The sequence below is a fragment of the Xiphophorus maculatus genome, chromosome 8 (assembly GCF_002775205.1).
Source record: "Xiphophorus maculatus strain JP 163 A chromosome 8, X_maculatus-5.0-male, whole genome shotgun sequence".
In the NCBI taxonomy this organism is placed as follows: Eukaryota; Metazoa; Chordata; class Actinopteri; order Cyprinodontiformes; family Poeciliidae; genus Xiphophorus; species Xiphophorus maculatus.
The window spans coordinates 8,614,772-8,629,878 of record NC_036450.1 but is presented as its reverse complement, the minus strand read 5'-3'; the positions used below and the strand labels follow the sequence as shown (position 1 = coordinate 8,629,878).

At 37.0% G+C, this 15,107-nt stretch overlaps 1 protein-coding gene across 1 annotated transcript; it reads right to left on the bottom strand.

Moving 5' to 3' along the window:
- Nucleotides 1-1,241: 1,241 nt before the first annotated feature.
- On the bottom strand, nt 1,242-10,020 carry urm1 (ubiquitin related modifier 1). Its single transcript, XM_005799665.3, has 5 exons — nt 9,966-10,020; nt 8,196-8,266; nt 4,097-4,178; nt 2,379-2,427; nt 1,242-1,839 (listed from the first exon to the last, which is right to left on the bottom strand). Exons 1-5 carry the CDS (start codon nt 9,998-10,000, stop codon nt 1,771-1,773), a joined length of 306 nt encoding a protein of 101 aa, XP_005799722.1. The 5' UTR covers nt 10,001-10,020; the 3' UTR covers nt 1,242-1,770.
- Nucleotides 10,021-15,107: the final 5,087 nt, after the last annotated feature.

The following is a 15,107-nucleotide window of genomic DNA, read 5'->3' as shown; positions in this document are numbered from 1 at the left end:
TGTGTGGGATCATTTCCCTCCACTTTGTAAGCGTGTCCCTCGCAGACAGCCTCGGTATATCCTGCAGCAGCTGACACAGTGCAACACTTTCTCCTCTCTAACCCCCTCACAGCCTCATTAGCATTTCCTTTCTGCTGCCCATTATAGGCCGGTTTCCCGTTGCAAATCGGACTCCACCACCGAGAAAAGGATTTTTAGGTCGCCTCGGGCGCTCAAGAGAGGGCAGCCCGGAGGCTAGACCTCGACCTCCCGCAGTGGTCCTGTAGTTCACACCACCTCACACACACCCTGTACGTCCATCCTCCACCTCCTCGCATGAATGGTCCATCCGAGTGTGGCTTTTAGCTAGGTAACAATCAGCCCCAAGTTGAGTCTAATCATCATAAAAGTGCGGCGGGATCACAGAGCTGCGCTTTAATCGATTTTATAAGCTATCAAATATGGAAAGGTGCGGTTGGATCTTAATTAGGAAAAACGTTTGGAGAGGCCTCTGTGAGCGGTGTGTTAATGAATTTAGAAAATAATGGGATATGTCTAGAAAAAAATTGCGTCAATTGAAATAATAGCAACTAGCAGTTAATATTTTAAAACAACTTTTACAAAAGATATTTTGTTAATGCAGAGAATCGAGACAAAATTACCTTTTGTGAACCTAATTGTTTGAAATGCATTACATAATAATCTATTGCAATTTATGTACGGAAATACCATTAATAGCAATAATGGTATAATAAACTAATATCAAAAATTAGAAATATTTATGCAAAAATTTGATTAAAATATTTGTTTCATTTTGTAATTTATCATAGGTTGAAAAAATTCTATTTGGAAATATACAATAAAATAAATTATTTAGCTGCAAACTGTATAAATGGATCACTACTAATTGCTTTTTCAATCTTATTAATTTTTTTGTTGTATTGTCAGATATTCCTGCTTTGAAATAAAAACTATTATTATTATTATTATTATTATTAATAATAATAATAATAATAATAATAATAATAATAATACAGTCAGTGTATGTGGGTGTGAATCTAGTCTCCTGCCACCTGTCAATGTGCCCTGGGCAAGGCACTACCCTCAACTTGCCTAGAGCAATCTGTGTATCAGTTTATGAAGGTGTGTATATTTGTGGTTCTGGTGTGAAGTGTTTTGAGAAGTCAGTGTGACTGAAAAAATGCCACATAAATTCAGTCTATCAACCATTTATTTTCAGTTTATTGGAAAACAATACATACATTTAAATGAAAAAAAATACATACATTTCAATGAAAGTAAGAAAAGAAAATTAAGAAAATGTGGGTACTTGCATGATGAATAACATACTGTAAGGCATAGCTGTAAAGAGGAAAACAGTTAACTAACATATCAACCAAATCTGTAATTATCTTAATTTTTTCTTCTCATGAGTTAAAAAATAATTAGATTATGTTTCCACATACTTAGGAGTTTCAGTGTCCAAGAGTTTAGTGATATATCTTTTTCAATTCTGGTCTTTATTGAAAACTCTGGGCTGGCTTTTTACCTGCCTTGTTTGATCAAAGACTTCCACACAATTCCAGGTTTTCAGAAGCCAACTCTGAAATTCCCCTCATTCCTGCTGCACAGTATCAGCTGTGCACTTCATGATGGCGTTGACGCGTCATCAGCGTCCAATAGGGAGAGTTGTTCTTTGCATGTGAGAACAGAAAGGGGAGTGAAGGGTGTAGAGGTCTGGAACTGTTATATATGTAGTATACACATCGTGATGTCTGTCCTTTTAGTTATTTATCCTCCGTGAAGCGTAGAAATAAATACAATGTTGTCTTGGTCTAAGAGTTGATAGTCCAGCTCCCCCTGATGTTTAAACACACAAAATATTCAATACTTATTGCAGGCAGAAAATGAGGGAGAAATAACTGTGCTTATTAATATGAATATATCTATTCCACCAGTGCTCCCAGTGGGGTTCAATCAATGACAAACTTCTCAATTTATTTACACCCTGAGCCGAGTGTTGTAATCAGATCAATTCATTTAAAACTGAGCCGTTCAGGCCACATGTGCATCTAAATATGTGTTCAGCTATGAGACCCCAAGGACAAGCTGCTTCCACATTTTATGAAGCCATAACTGACTGGGAGAAAACGAGCAAACTCAATTCTCTGCATCAGCAAATATGCAGGTTATCCCTCCCCCTCAAATTAAAAAGTCATAATTTTCCTCTGTTTTGAACGTACAGTTTAAGTTACACGATCTGAGATCATTTGATGATCAACAGACAATATGTTACACATGTCAGGCATCCTCCCGTAACTCCCCTCCCTCATACACAAAAGTACACACCTAAATCCACCCCACATCATTTGACAGTGAACGTGACTCCAAGGACTCACCATTAGCTCCCAGTCTGCATCATTGATAAGCACCAGGATCCCAGGCCTCCTGTGGGAAAACGCACCGCTTCAAGTCAAACGCTTGTCCCAAAAGTAACACACAGAAACGCAAAAAATACCTATAGTTACCCAAAACAACCGCCTCCAACCCCTGAGCAGGACCTCACATCAAAAATAGCTCACTGGAAATTGCTTCTGAAATTCACTCCAAGAATCTACTAAAAAAATATTAAACTAGATTGATTTCTGTGTCGGAAATATTTACCATTGAGTCCTTTCAATTTAAGCATCGCCAGTTCCACTTAGAAATAAAATATAACCAATGGATATCCCTGAAACAATATCATGTCTAAAATATTTTCTGCCTTTTTTTTAATTGCAGTGCAATATATAATAAGTGCAGGACAAGTCTTTGCTCTTTCAAGGTCACATTAGAGCTGTGTGAATTAAGAAACATGAACTCTTTTGTTTGTTTTTCTGATATTAATTCAATGAATATTTAAGAAGTCTCCTGTTTTTCTTAATCATTTTGTTGATTTCCATACAGCTAAATGCAAAACAAAGTGCTTTCCAGAGGTTCAAAACAACAAAACAGGCAGGCAGAATGTTATTACAACAGAAAATACTAAGCTAAATAATAAATAGACAACTATTTTAATATCATATGAAATGTAGAACAGTGGAATCAAAATAGCAATAAAGAGTGCAACAAAAAAAAAAATAGTGTAATTTACATAGAAAATGCATGCAAATCACTAAATAATAGACACAGAAATGTATGATGTATACAGAGAGTTTTCTGGAAATCATCGTTTATATTTATCTGGATTCTTTGTTATTTAATTAAACTGTAAATAGATATAATTAATTTTTCATACAGCATAACTTTGACCCAGCAGGCTGACGTAAAACGCTGGTTGATTCTGACATCGAAGAGGAGCAAATCATACAAATACGCTTTTTAAGAATTTTGTAAAAAAAAAATAAATAAAAGTGTGACTGGAAATCTGTAGTTTCATATAAATAAGTTGTAGAGGATTATATCTTATGACAGAGCTAAAAGCAAGCTCTTCCAAACAGATGTTTTTAAAAGAGTTAAAGTCATGTGCATGCTGAGATAATGCCGGAGGCATATACTGATGATGGCTCTCATAGTGTTCCTACCCACCACACAGATCGTCTCTGACGTCAGCAAGAAAGGGCAATGCAAGAGGAAAACAAACACACACACACTCACGCATATAAAAAACAAAACATGCAAAACAATCAAGGACAAAGCAAGAATTGCCAGTGTCCAACAAGACTTAAAATAGATCTAAATGATAGGGTTTTGGGTAAAAAAAAAAAGGAAAATGTATGCGGCCAACATGTCCAGCTTTAATCTAATCGGTGAGGTTTGTAGGTAGGCCAGCTTTTTCTCCATTCATTGGTTAGACGGTGCTATAAATAGTAGCGAACAAAGGCAGCTGTAAAAGTCAGCCAGTCCTATAGGACTGCAGAGAGCCCCACACACACCAGCACAACATGAGTGTGGCGTTATCACGCCACACACTGAGGCCTCCAACTTGAAACCAAATCACGCAGGAAAAAATGGTCTTAAACACAAACTCCTGCAACAAAATGTGTGTTTTTAACATAAGATTCCAGAAATTATGTTTTAGTGGAGAGTATTTAGGCTTCCAATGTCCGCAGATCAAGTGTATGTCAAGTGCACTCACACTGTGTCTCCCTGAACAAAGAGCTCAGGCCGTTCCTTCAGCAGGTTCCGTTGGATCCAAACCAGCAGCTGCTTCATGTCCCCTGAAAACCAGACACATATTTCCATCACACTCCCTCCAAAACATTTACCTTTAGCTGGTGTCTTCTAAAACTTCAACATTTCCTTTATCCCTAAGAACAAAAGCAAGATCCCAGCAGTGTGGCTGCAGAGAACAGATTTATGTCACACACACACAAACGCAACCCAAACACATGCAGACAACGCAGGTCGCAGGTCAGGGGTTGGAGGTCAAGGTGCATGGTTCCAGCCTCCCGGTCGATGTGACGCGACGGAGGCACCAGGTGGGGCAGGGGGTGCACGAATATCTGCGCCCATGTATGTATATTTATGAGTATAAGTAGAGGAGGGGGGGGATGCTAGTTGCAAGGGGGAAGGTTGTCTAGAATAAACTGTCAACAGCAGCACAAATATCATTTATTTTAAATGCAGAAGTCAAACCAATGATGAATGTAAATACTTAGAGGCTTAATGTTGAATTTAATGGGTTAAAATTCATAAAAAATTGTACATTAAAAAAAGCTGGAATTAATTTTTTAATTGACTATTTTTAAATAATTTCATGTTTCTTTCCTTGGAATTAAAAAAGAAATCAAATTTTCTCTTTGCTGAATTTTTGCTACATATTAAATGCAAGGCTTCTCCATTTAGCTTAATTATAAGCCACGCCTGCATTTTCTATTAGTCTGACCTCGTCAACAATCAGACTGACCTTGTCTCAACAATAGGCTGAACCTCACTCAGACTGAGCAATGGAAGCAGGGCTTAAAGGACAAATCCCCACTAAAAGAGCAACTGTGAATCCATGATGGTTACAGCAACCATTCCCTTTAACATTTAATGTGGTGTAGGAGTATTCAGATGTATTTTATAAGAGGAGGACAGATACTCAGACAAGCAAAGAAAACAACAACAATTTCCACAATCCTCAGATGGGTTTTGCCTGATAACTGTGTATTACTCTGCGACTCAAGTATCGCTCGTCCGCAGGTCTACAGTTGCAGGTAGCCGCACACACACACAGATTAAACTCAATTCAATCGCTGAACTTGACCGCTTCACGCAAAAGAACAGAGGAGACGAGGGGTTCAAACATGGAGAGAGGGAGCATAAATGAGGAGGAGTGGAATACAGCAGTAGGAGGAGGAGGACAGGGATTCAGGTGTGAGGAGCAGGTTGAAGCTGCAGCAGGAAGCTGTTAGTGAGGAGATGGAGAACAAGCAGAGATTACTTCATATTTAGACATTTTTTCATTAAATCATTTTAGGAAAATGCAAAAAAAATCTCGTTATTATATATATATATATACATATATATATATATATATATATATTTTTTTTTTTTTGTGTGAAACAAGGTTGAATCTACAAACAATCCTATGTTTAAAGATTTGTGTTATTCTAATGCAGATTTTACCCCAGACTCAGTGGGATTTGGGTTTTGTGTTTCTATATTTTTGTTGATTCAAAATAAAATATTGAACATATCAAATAAATCTTTGCTCTAAAAACCTACCTCTGTCTGTTCTCTGCAGCTTTAAGGACGACACACACGGCAGATTATTTGGGTTTCTAACCTCAGACTCAGATTAACTAAAGTGCCGTCTGACCAGTCAGAACTGCATGATAGTTTATAATGACTTCCATATAAATAAAAGAGACAATGTTTTGCAACCAATGCACACTCACACTTTCTCTCACACACATACACACACTCTCAGTAACGGGTGGTTACTGACCTGCAGTTCTACGGGGCTAAAAACAGAAGCAATCACTGTACCCATCATAACTCCTTCTTTGTGCCCTCTGCCTTTGACTATTAGGATTTCTCTCCACCATTACCTCTTATTCACTCTCTTCCATTTACCTTTTCATTTCATCTCTTACACACACACTACCCCTCCAGACATGAAAGTTCCCCTCTTATCTCGTTATCATTTGCCCTCTTTTTTTGCATTCTCTTTAAGGAAACACAGACAAACATATTATACTTGCACAATAAAAACAAAGTGTCTACAATCCGGTTAGCTTTTTTGTAAAATAAATATAAATTCCTCTAAAATGTCACATAGGTTTAATAACAGGCAGCTAAATGAAATAAAATAACAGCAAAAGTCTCAGCTTTGAACAATTTCAAATACACTTTGCAGTGCAGGTAGAGGAGAAGAGACGCAGATGATAGAGGAGAACATGCGTCACAAGATCCCAGTGCACCCTGGGATACAGCTGTGTAGAAGGGGAGGGGAGCGAAAAGGCGCCATTTTGATGTTTATTTAATACTAAAGCCTTTTCTTCTGCGAACGCGCTTTATTCAACTCCATTTTTCGCTTTTCCGTTTTAATGCGATTACGACCGTCATGTGAAGTGTGTGCAAGGGGGAAGGAGAGGAGAGGGGTTCCATCTATCTGCTGATGTAATGGGCAAAACTTTAAAAAAATTGGGGGGATCCTCTGGCTATAGGGGTTTTGTTGTGTGTGTGTGCAAACAAGAGGGGGGACGGGTCTTTCAGTTGAGGGTCATCAATCATTGGTCGGGGTCAAAAAAGAAATACGAAGGATTCAGAACCAATTATATCAACCTTCACTGCATCCCCCCTCTGTGCTCATATACACACACACACATACACACCCTCATATATATAGGTTACGGATATTTTCAGAGATCAGCGAGCCAACTCAGCCAGGTTGGATGTCTGCTCAAAACCACCAAGCTCAGGCAAAAAAAAAGTCAAAATGTTTACAATGCCTGCCTGAAAATGTAGGATTTGAGATACTATTATTGAAAAGAAACAAAGCTCCTGACAAACACACACAGAGACCTACAGGTCATCTGGTGGAGCAAGGTCAGACATTCCCTGTTCTGGTCAACTTTTGTCTCTGTGCTGTCGTGGTAACATCAGCACCCTGCATGAACAGCCATTGTTTAGCCAAAAAGCAGAGGCGTGTATTCCTCCTATTTGTCCTGAACACAGACAAAAATCGCTCAGTAGAAATTTTTATTATTGTTTTTTTGCCCCTTCTATGTCTTGTGAAAATTACAACATATATGTGTGAACTTGAGAGTTCATATGAAAATAAAATCTTATTTTAATGTTTCAAACACAAAGGTTTTTGCTTAACTGAGAACTAAATGATATTATTTGGTCTTTTGACAACATACACTGACTCTCAGTACTTGTATCATATGAATGTGTTTACATTTTTTCATGATATAAGAACAATCTTCAATGGGTTTTAATGGGATTTTATGGGATTAAATATTCTATGATAGTAAAATGGATTGAAAAAGATGCATTATTTTTCAATTTGCTTATTTTCTTTTCTTTTTTTGCAACTAAAATATGAAAATTGTGGTATGCAACGTAAAGGATCAGTCCCTTTACATCTGAAATACCCAGTAACCATGTATGTTCAATAGCTTTTTTATAAACAAGAGTACAAATTTTTTTATTTTTTAAGTTTCTCTGTGGTCAAGTTAGATTGACCCTTTTAGCTCTAATGCAAAACACTAGGTTTGGTGGAAAACATAACACTGCAAATCACCCTGAATGCACCACTCCCATAGTGAAACACATCATGCTGTGGAGATATCAAAGCTGGTTAGAGCTGATGGGAAGATGGATGGAGCTCATATATACTAGCTAAAAATCCTGTAAAAGACAGCTTTGAGACTGAGATGAAGGCTCTCCTTCAAGCAGGAAAATGAATCTAAACATACAGATACTATCGAATGATTCAACTCAAAGCTCACTATTTGAGCTTTGAGTTGTAGTATAAAGCTATTTAGGAAAACAGTGTAGCAATTACAACCCTGAAAAGTATCAACGGGCAACAAATCTCTAGCAGATGTGGAAGCAATATAGCTGCTTATTGCGACATAGAAAACAATTAATCACCACTGATTTGTTCTGATACACATGAAGTTGCATCGTAACACTAAGCAGGTGCACAGGAGGCCAGGTCAAAGCTAGGTTTATATATGAACTGGATGACTTATTTTTAGTTTTAACTGCTGTATTTTAAGGTGACAAGTGGTACTCACATGGTTCAGACTGGCTCGGTAGAGTCACATGATGTTCCTTGACACCATCAAAAAGTAGCTCTGCTCCTCCTCTAAATAAAAGAACCAGGAGTTAAATATTAAAAATAAAACTGAAATACACCAAAAACCTAATGACAAATTTCTCTGGAAGCTTAAATAACAAATAAGGACTAAACCAGGATTTTAATTACAGAAATGTTGCATAATGACAGACGATTATGGGGATTTCTGACTAGACAGTTATTCAGCAGAAAGTCACGCTCTATAAGTCGGGTAAGCCACAAAAGTTACTTGCAAAAGAAGCTCCTGGTTTACAGACTATTGGAAAGTTGAGTGGAAGAAAAATGTGTGATAAATAGGTGTACAAGGAGCAAGGATGGCTACAGCCTTGAGAAAAAGCCCATTCAAGTATTTTGGATTGGATTGCCAGTTACATAATCTTTTTTGGTTGTTGTTTCATTAATTGCAATCCGTAAAAGAAGTTTGTTGCTCTGTTCCTGGCTGCCATGTATAATCAGACAAAACTTAATTCTTGGCATGTTAAGCATCCAGTCAAAGTGAAACAGTGTTTTTCCAGTAATCAGTTGATAATCTTTGTTAGCTCCTGTCACTGTTCCAACAGACCCTTAATTCTTACCTTGCTCCAATGGAGACCCAGTGAATGATTGAAAAGTTTAAAAGCACTTGTAAGAGGAGACATCTCTGCATAATTTTATACAGAATGTTACCCTCTATAAGGAGGACATTGATGTGATTCATGAAACTGAGTCCTTTCTAAAAAGTGCTAACATTCATTACAAGGGTAAGTGGCTCAATGAAAACTTTTGTAATCATTGCTAGATGACCAACATACTAAAGTGAGCAACTATTGTACCATCCGCTGCCATTTATTCATATATTTTGTAATTTGATTCTGATGTTATAGATCAGCAAGCAATACAGCTTCATAAGAGATATTCCATACATTTTTAAATAAACTATTAATACAACGTTTAAAATATTTAATAAGGTTTCTATACCATTATGAATTTATATTGTCAACAAAACTCACATCTGCAGTTTAAAAGAAATAAAGTATCAAAATGTGTCAAAAGTCACAATTTTAAATCTTTTAAAACATATCCAAACAGTTTTCAAAGAAGAAAATGTTGCAACTTTATTATTTTCATATGACCGCATATTAAGTTGAGACTGTTATTTTCTTTAACTAATTCAGTCGTAATTCGTCGTAAAATTCCAGACTGAGTCAATTTTCTTCGAATTAAACAGACTTTTGACAGGTTGGCACTAACGTATGTTTTGTATTAAGGTTCTTTCCAGAATATAAATTCAACAACCTGAATGAATGGAGTTAAAACAGAGTTAAATCTCACAACTTTCGTTTAAATGAGGGTTTGTTTTGAGGTCTTTGTGGTGCTTTTTAGCAGCCTCTCAGTGCTGATGCTTCTCGGCAGGGCTCATTAAGCACAGTTATCAGCTCTGTTAACAGCTGACAGGCCGTATGTGCAGACTGGTCGGATTCGACTGAAATGCGGAGATCAGCTGACTTGCAAAATGTCCATGTAGGCAATAAAGTACATGTTCTGTTATGTTGTTGCTCTGAGAAAATGTATCTGCAAGGTGTCCGAACTGTTTTCTGCTCCGTTGACGCAATAAACAGCCAAAGGCAGTCAAGGTTTACGAGAATAATATATTCCGAGTGAACATATAAGTTTGTCAGTTTCAGAAAACTAAACACATACAATCGAGGAAAGTTTAAAATGTACCTACCCAAACTCCAGATGAACAGCAACGGGGGCTGCCATGTTGTCCGCACATGCAGGAAGTGACGGAAGGCGAAGGCGGAAGTAACGTATTCAGTCGCCGTTCTGTAACCATGGCTACTCTCAATTCGAAGGACATTTCATTTTCATTTTCTTTTCGAGTGAAATAAGGTATGGCTTTTTATTTTACCTGTTGAATATTAGATTCATGATATTCATTGTTATTCATCAAACATTTTATTCCCCTTTTCATTTAATCGTTTTTTTAAAAAAAGCGTTATGTATTTATGAAGATAATATAGAGCACAATCATTCCAATAATCTGTTCAGAATGTAGATAGGAGCTTCCGTTTTGTGTTTGTTTGCTTGTTTTTGTCTTTATTGCATTGAGATAAAGCTAAACAATAATCCTTACTGAAAATTACACAGGTGGCAGCATCATGTTGTGTGGCGTTAAAAGGACTGATGATCTTACAAAATAGATGCCATCATGACAAAAAGAACATTACTTTGAAATACTGAGTACACAGCTAAATAAATTGCAAAGTGACTCAAGTACAACAAAGTCAATGTTTCTTAATGGCTATCAGAAAATCCCAATTTCAAGCCCATAAAACATTTATGGACAGGACAGAGCTATAACGTGTCTAAGCAAAACTGCCTCTAAACTTGATTCAGTAACACCAGGTCTGTCGGGACAAATGGGCCAAAATTAAAAGCAAAAGCTTGTGGAGTAAACAGTAGGTGTTGCATTATAAAATGTGAAATTCTCCAGAGGATTGCTGATATATCATCACTTGTTATTATTTCATCAGTGGTTTGAAACCTGTGTTCCACTATGGAAGTGATTTGCATGGTTAGGAAATTTGGATGATTTCATGTCTAGTCCAGATTTTACTCACAAAAGTTTTTTTCTTTTTCAGCTTTGAGTTATCACCTTGGCAGAGCTTTCTAATTCCTGTCATGTCACACCCAAATGTCACAGCTCATGAGGTTCTTGTAGACTAATTTTAATGGGTCCATTTTCTTTTCTTTAATATGAAAAAAATATTAATAATTACAACAACTTAAGTCCATTGCTCCAGTGACAAAATCTTCTGATTTTGTAAAGTGAGCAGAAGTATGACGTAAAACAGTGAAACCACATCTGTCCGCTCAGTTCGTCTTGCCCTTCTTACGCACATTATCAATCATCCTGCAGACAGTTTGAACCTCCGAGTATCCCAGGGATGAAGCGGGAGTTGAGACGGGTGGGGGTGTTGATGGTCAGCAGTTTGAATTGCAAATCTGCTGCCTTCTGTTGGCGTCCACGCCATAGCAGGCCCCTTCCTCGTCTGTATTCATGTGTTAATGAGGAGCAAGCGCAGACAGATCAAGCTAGGCCTGGGGGGGTGAGAGAAGGGTGAGGAAGGCCCACTGACAGATGAGGCTGCAACGAAAGTTTTGGAAAATAATAATGACATAACCATTTTATTTTTGTTTCTGCTTGAACTGAGCTGAAATGAAAGTAAAGGGATACAACGCAGGATATTTATGGCTATAGGTTTCATAGATGTGGAGTGAATTGCCCCTGAATGAGCACACCATTGCTGCATGTCATGTCGCATTGGCTAAGCTGCTCTGAGGCTCATGCACAGCTGTAACGGAAGATGCTTTACATTTACATTTACTTTCTTTCATTGAAGTGATTCTTAAACCAAATTAGGAGACAGAACTTTAGTCTGTTGTTCCAAATTTATTTACCAGTTTTATTTCATGAAGTAGTTCAACCTTAAACTAAAAACAAGATGCTGTCATTTCACCAATTAAATCTCATCTTATTATCGGACAACACTTTTGGTAAAACCTGATAACCACAAAAACTAAAACTTAACAGCCTGGTAATGTACGTTTGCTGCTACGCTGCCTGCACCAGCTAAGGAGCAGCCAAGGTCACACATGATCAGATGACAATGACCAACATGGCAGATTAGCTATAGAAGGAGGTTTGAGGGGGGGATTGTGGGTGAATTGATTATAATTGGCTGGCATGCTCGGGAGATCTCTGGTCTGTTTCCATATGAAAAATAAAGAGCTGAAATTAACATGTACCATGATACCAAGCAGAGAGAATCCTCTTAGAGATTACATCCATAACATGTTACGCCTATGGAACTGTATAAAAAAGGGGAACAAAAGAAAAGGACAATATCTTATTGTCTGAGGAGTCCCATCATGCTTGATACTCTATTGTTGGTGAAACTTCTTTTCATCTTTCTTCTGGTATTGGTTAAATCCCTTAGTGCCGTTTTACAATGAGTTACACTGAATAAAATGTTGTCATGTTGCAGCCACAAACATTATTGGAATTTTACATGATAGAGCAACACAAAGTATTACAATGCTTTGTAAAATGAAGGAAATGATGCCTTTAAATTTCCTTTAGTAGAAATAGAGGAGAACTTCCAATCCAGTCTGCAGCTCCTTTGTAAGTATTATTGTCATGGTTTTAGCTTCATCCATTTTTCCATCAACTGATCAACTTTCTTCTCCCTAATGGCAGTGGTATTATGCTGCCACTGCCATGTTTCACTTTGGGTATGGTGTTTTCAAAATGAGTAAAAGTTTTAGGTTTCTTCCTTTGATGAAAATGTATTGAAACCTCAGAGATTACAAATAGAGACCAAGACTATTTAATTAAGCGTGCATTGAACAAATAGTCAATGCACTAAGTCCTTAAGTCTGAAGGACTCAAGGACTTAAGACTTAGGAACACAGGAAAGAAACAAAATGATTACACCTATGGCTTTGTGCATACAGGCCAAAATGTTGTGTTTTGATCTGATCAAACAAAAGCAACTTCTTATTTGGTGTGTCCTCGACATGCCTTTCTCTCTAAACCATGGCAATATTCTTGTCACTGTTGCATAGATGTCAGATTTGTGGAAGTTGTAAGTAATAACTGAGTTTTCCACAGCTATCCCAGCCTGAGCTTTGGATCTCTTGGCGGCTTCTCTGACTTCTGCTCCCTTTGCCAAACCTGCAGTTGAACCATACGCTTTTCATTTGGGATGATGAATTACAGAGTACGGTGTCAGATGTTTAAATTATAGGACATTGGTTTAGAAGTTACCCCTGTTTTAACTTCTCCACAACCTTGTCCCTGACCTATCCGCTCCGTGCCTTGATCTTCACAATTCTGATTGATTGTTATCTAATAAAACTGTGACAACCACATAACACAGCTGTGCTTATCCTGAAAACAACTTATATAAAACGTGAGAAATTTAAAAGGTATAAACAGTTTTGCTCTGCACCCTAGCAGATGGTGTAACGAAATTCAGCAGAAATTCTGCAATGACCATGATATAACACACCTCTGAACTCAAGTTAACAAATGCACACATTTATGCACAAATGCACAAGAGTACTCAGGGGCACACATGCATCTATATGCACTCAACACACACACACACTCCATCTGTCTATTCTCCCTCCCACTGCGTTGGCCATGGCTCTATCTGCAAAGCAATGTGAGGCTTCACAGAGCATGCATGCGCTCAATGCATTATTGCTTTCTTTGATACGTTTGTTTCATACACTTTGACCTTTCAAAACATGGACAGAGGATTAAGTCAAGTCCACATTTGGGCATAAACCAACTACAAAGCTAAAAGTCTGATTAGCAGCAAATAGTGCATCTACATCCACCTTAGAGGTGGATGTAGCTCCTGAGAGGAGACATCAACAAAGACTATTGCTGGTTACATGAAGGCTGTGAGGCTCGCTTTGAAAAGGGAATGTCGCCATCTTCTGGCCTGTATTGTGCATTGCACAAGACCGGGGCAAAAATAATTTCATTAACTTTTTGTCACAAAACATATAGAAATGTGTGCTAGAAAATATGTAGGAATGGATGACAAAAATAATAAGAAAAAGTTTTTGGCAACCCAATTGAACAGGAACCTAATATGTTTTTTTTTTTCTTTCAACAAAACATTCTGTTGTATCCTGAGGCAACCACGTTTTATTGTTTAAATAGTTGATTTTATTTGTTTTCTTTTCATTTTTATTATTTTACACCAACAAGACTGAATGTTTCATTTGTACACAAAACAATGAAAATAAATATTTATTGTATTTTCTGAGTTGAAGTAACCAGTGATAGAAACACAAAGCTCACCCAACATTGCACTGAATAATTACGTCCATTGCCTTAGCTGTGTAAAATCCAGCACCTATGCATGTATACTGCTTCACGCAGTTAATACATGTGTATGAAGACAGATGAGTGAATACTAGTGCAATCTAAAATTTTTGGTAGTTCATGGTTCACCCTCATCATGAAAAACACAATTTGAATCCATTTAAATCAGATGTATCTTCTGAATTTCATTATACCTGCCCATAGATTTAATTTCTTTAGAGATAAATGTCTCAGATGCAATTTTAAAAAAAGAAAAGATTTTGTTAAATAAAACACAGGGACCACTATGGTTGACCACATTAGTTAAACAATCCAGCAGCTCCCAACTGTTTTTTTTATAAATAATTTGTAAAATTACATAATCTGAAGAAATTATGATATTGCAACTATTTATGGTACTGCTCAAATAAACTGAGGAGTTGTTGTATTTGTCTTCTGTCTCTAGTCTTTAATCTCAAATATAGCTGTAAAAACACCCCTTTTATCAGCTATTAGCATTAGGTTTTAACTCTCATAATGGTCATGAAATAAGTGATTTCAGTAAAATAATTGGCGCCACAATTATCAGCCAGTATATCAAAATGGAAGACTGGCTGTTTCTAAAATTATGAGTGCTTATATATGCAAAGCATGCATTTATCTGACAGATGTTTTATACACCTTTACCATGTTAAGTAATGAGGACATAGACAGCAATGGACTACCTCAAAAATGTTTTCACCAAGATACTGTAAGATTTGTGACAACAAAATAACAGACACCAGTCAGACATCAGATTAGAATATGAAGGAAATGATTAGAATAACTGACTGTATTGATGTTTGCATTTTATTGTTTTTCTTAAAAGAATCAAACGCATCCACACAAGCATTTGTTTTATTTGAAAAAAAGTGAATTATTATGTACAGTACAAAAAAGAAAAAAAAAAAAAAACATGAGATCAGGCCTGAATCATTTCTTGAC

Coding starts and splice junctions, on each gene's coding strand:
- urm1 (XM_005799665.3), bottom strand. CDS start 10,000: ATGGCAGCCCCCGTTGCTGTTCATCTGGAGTTTGG. Junction 4,179..8,195: donor ACCGAGCCAGTCTGAACCAT/GTGAGTACCACT, acceptor TCTGGTTTTCAG/GGGACATGAAGCAGCTGCTG. Junction 1,840..2,378: donor ATGCAGACTGGGAGCTAATG/GTGAGTCCTTGG, acceptor TTTAAACATCAG/GGGGAGCTGGACTATCAACT.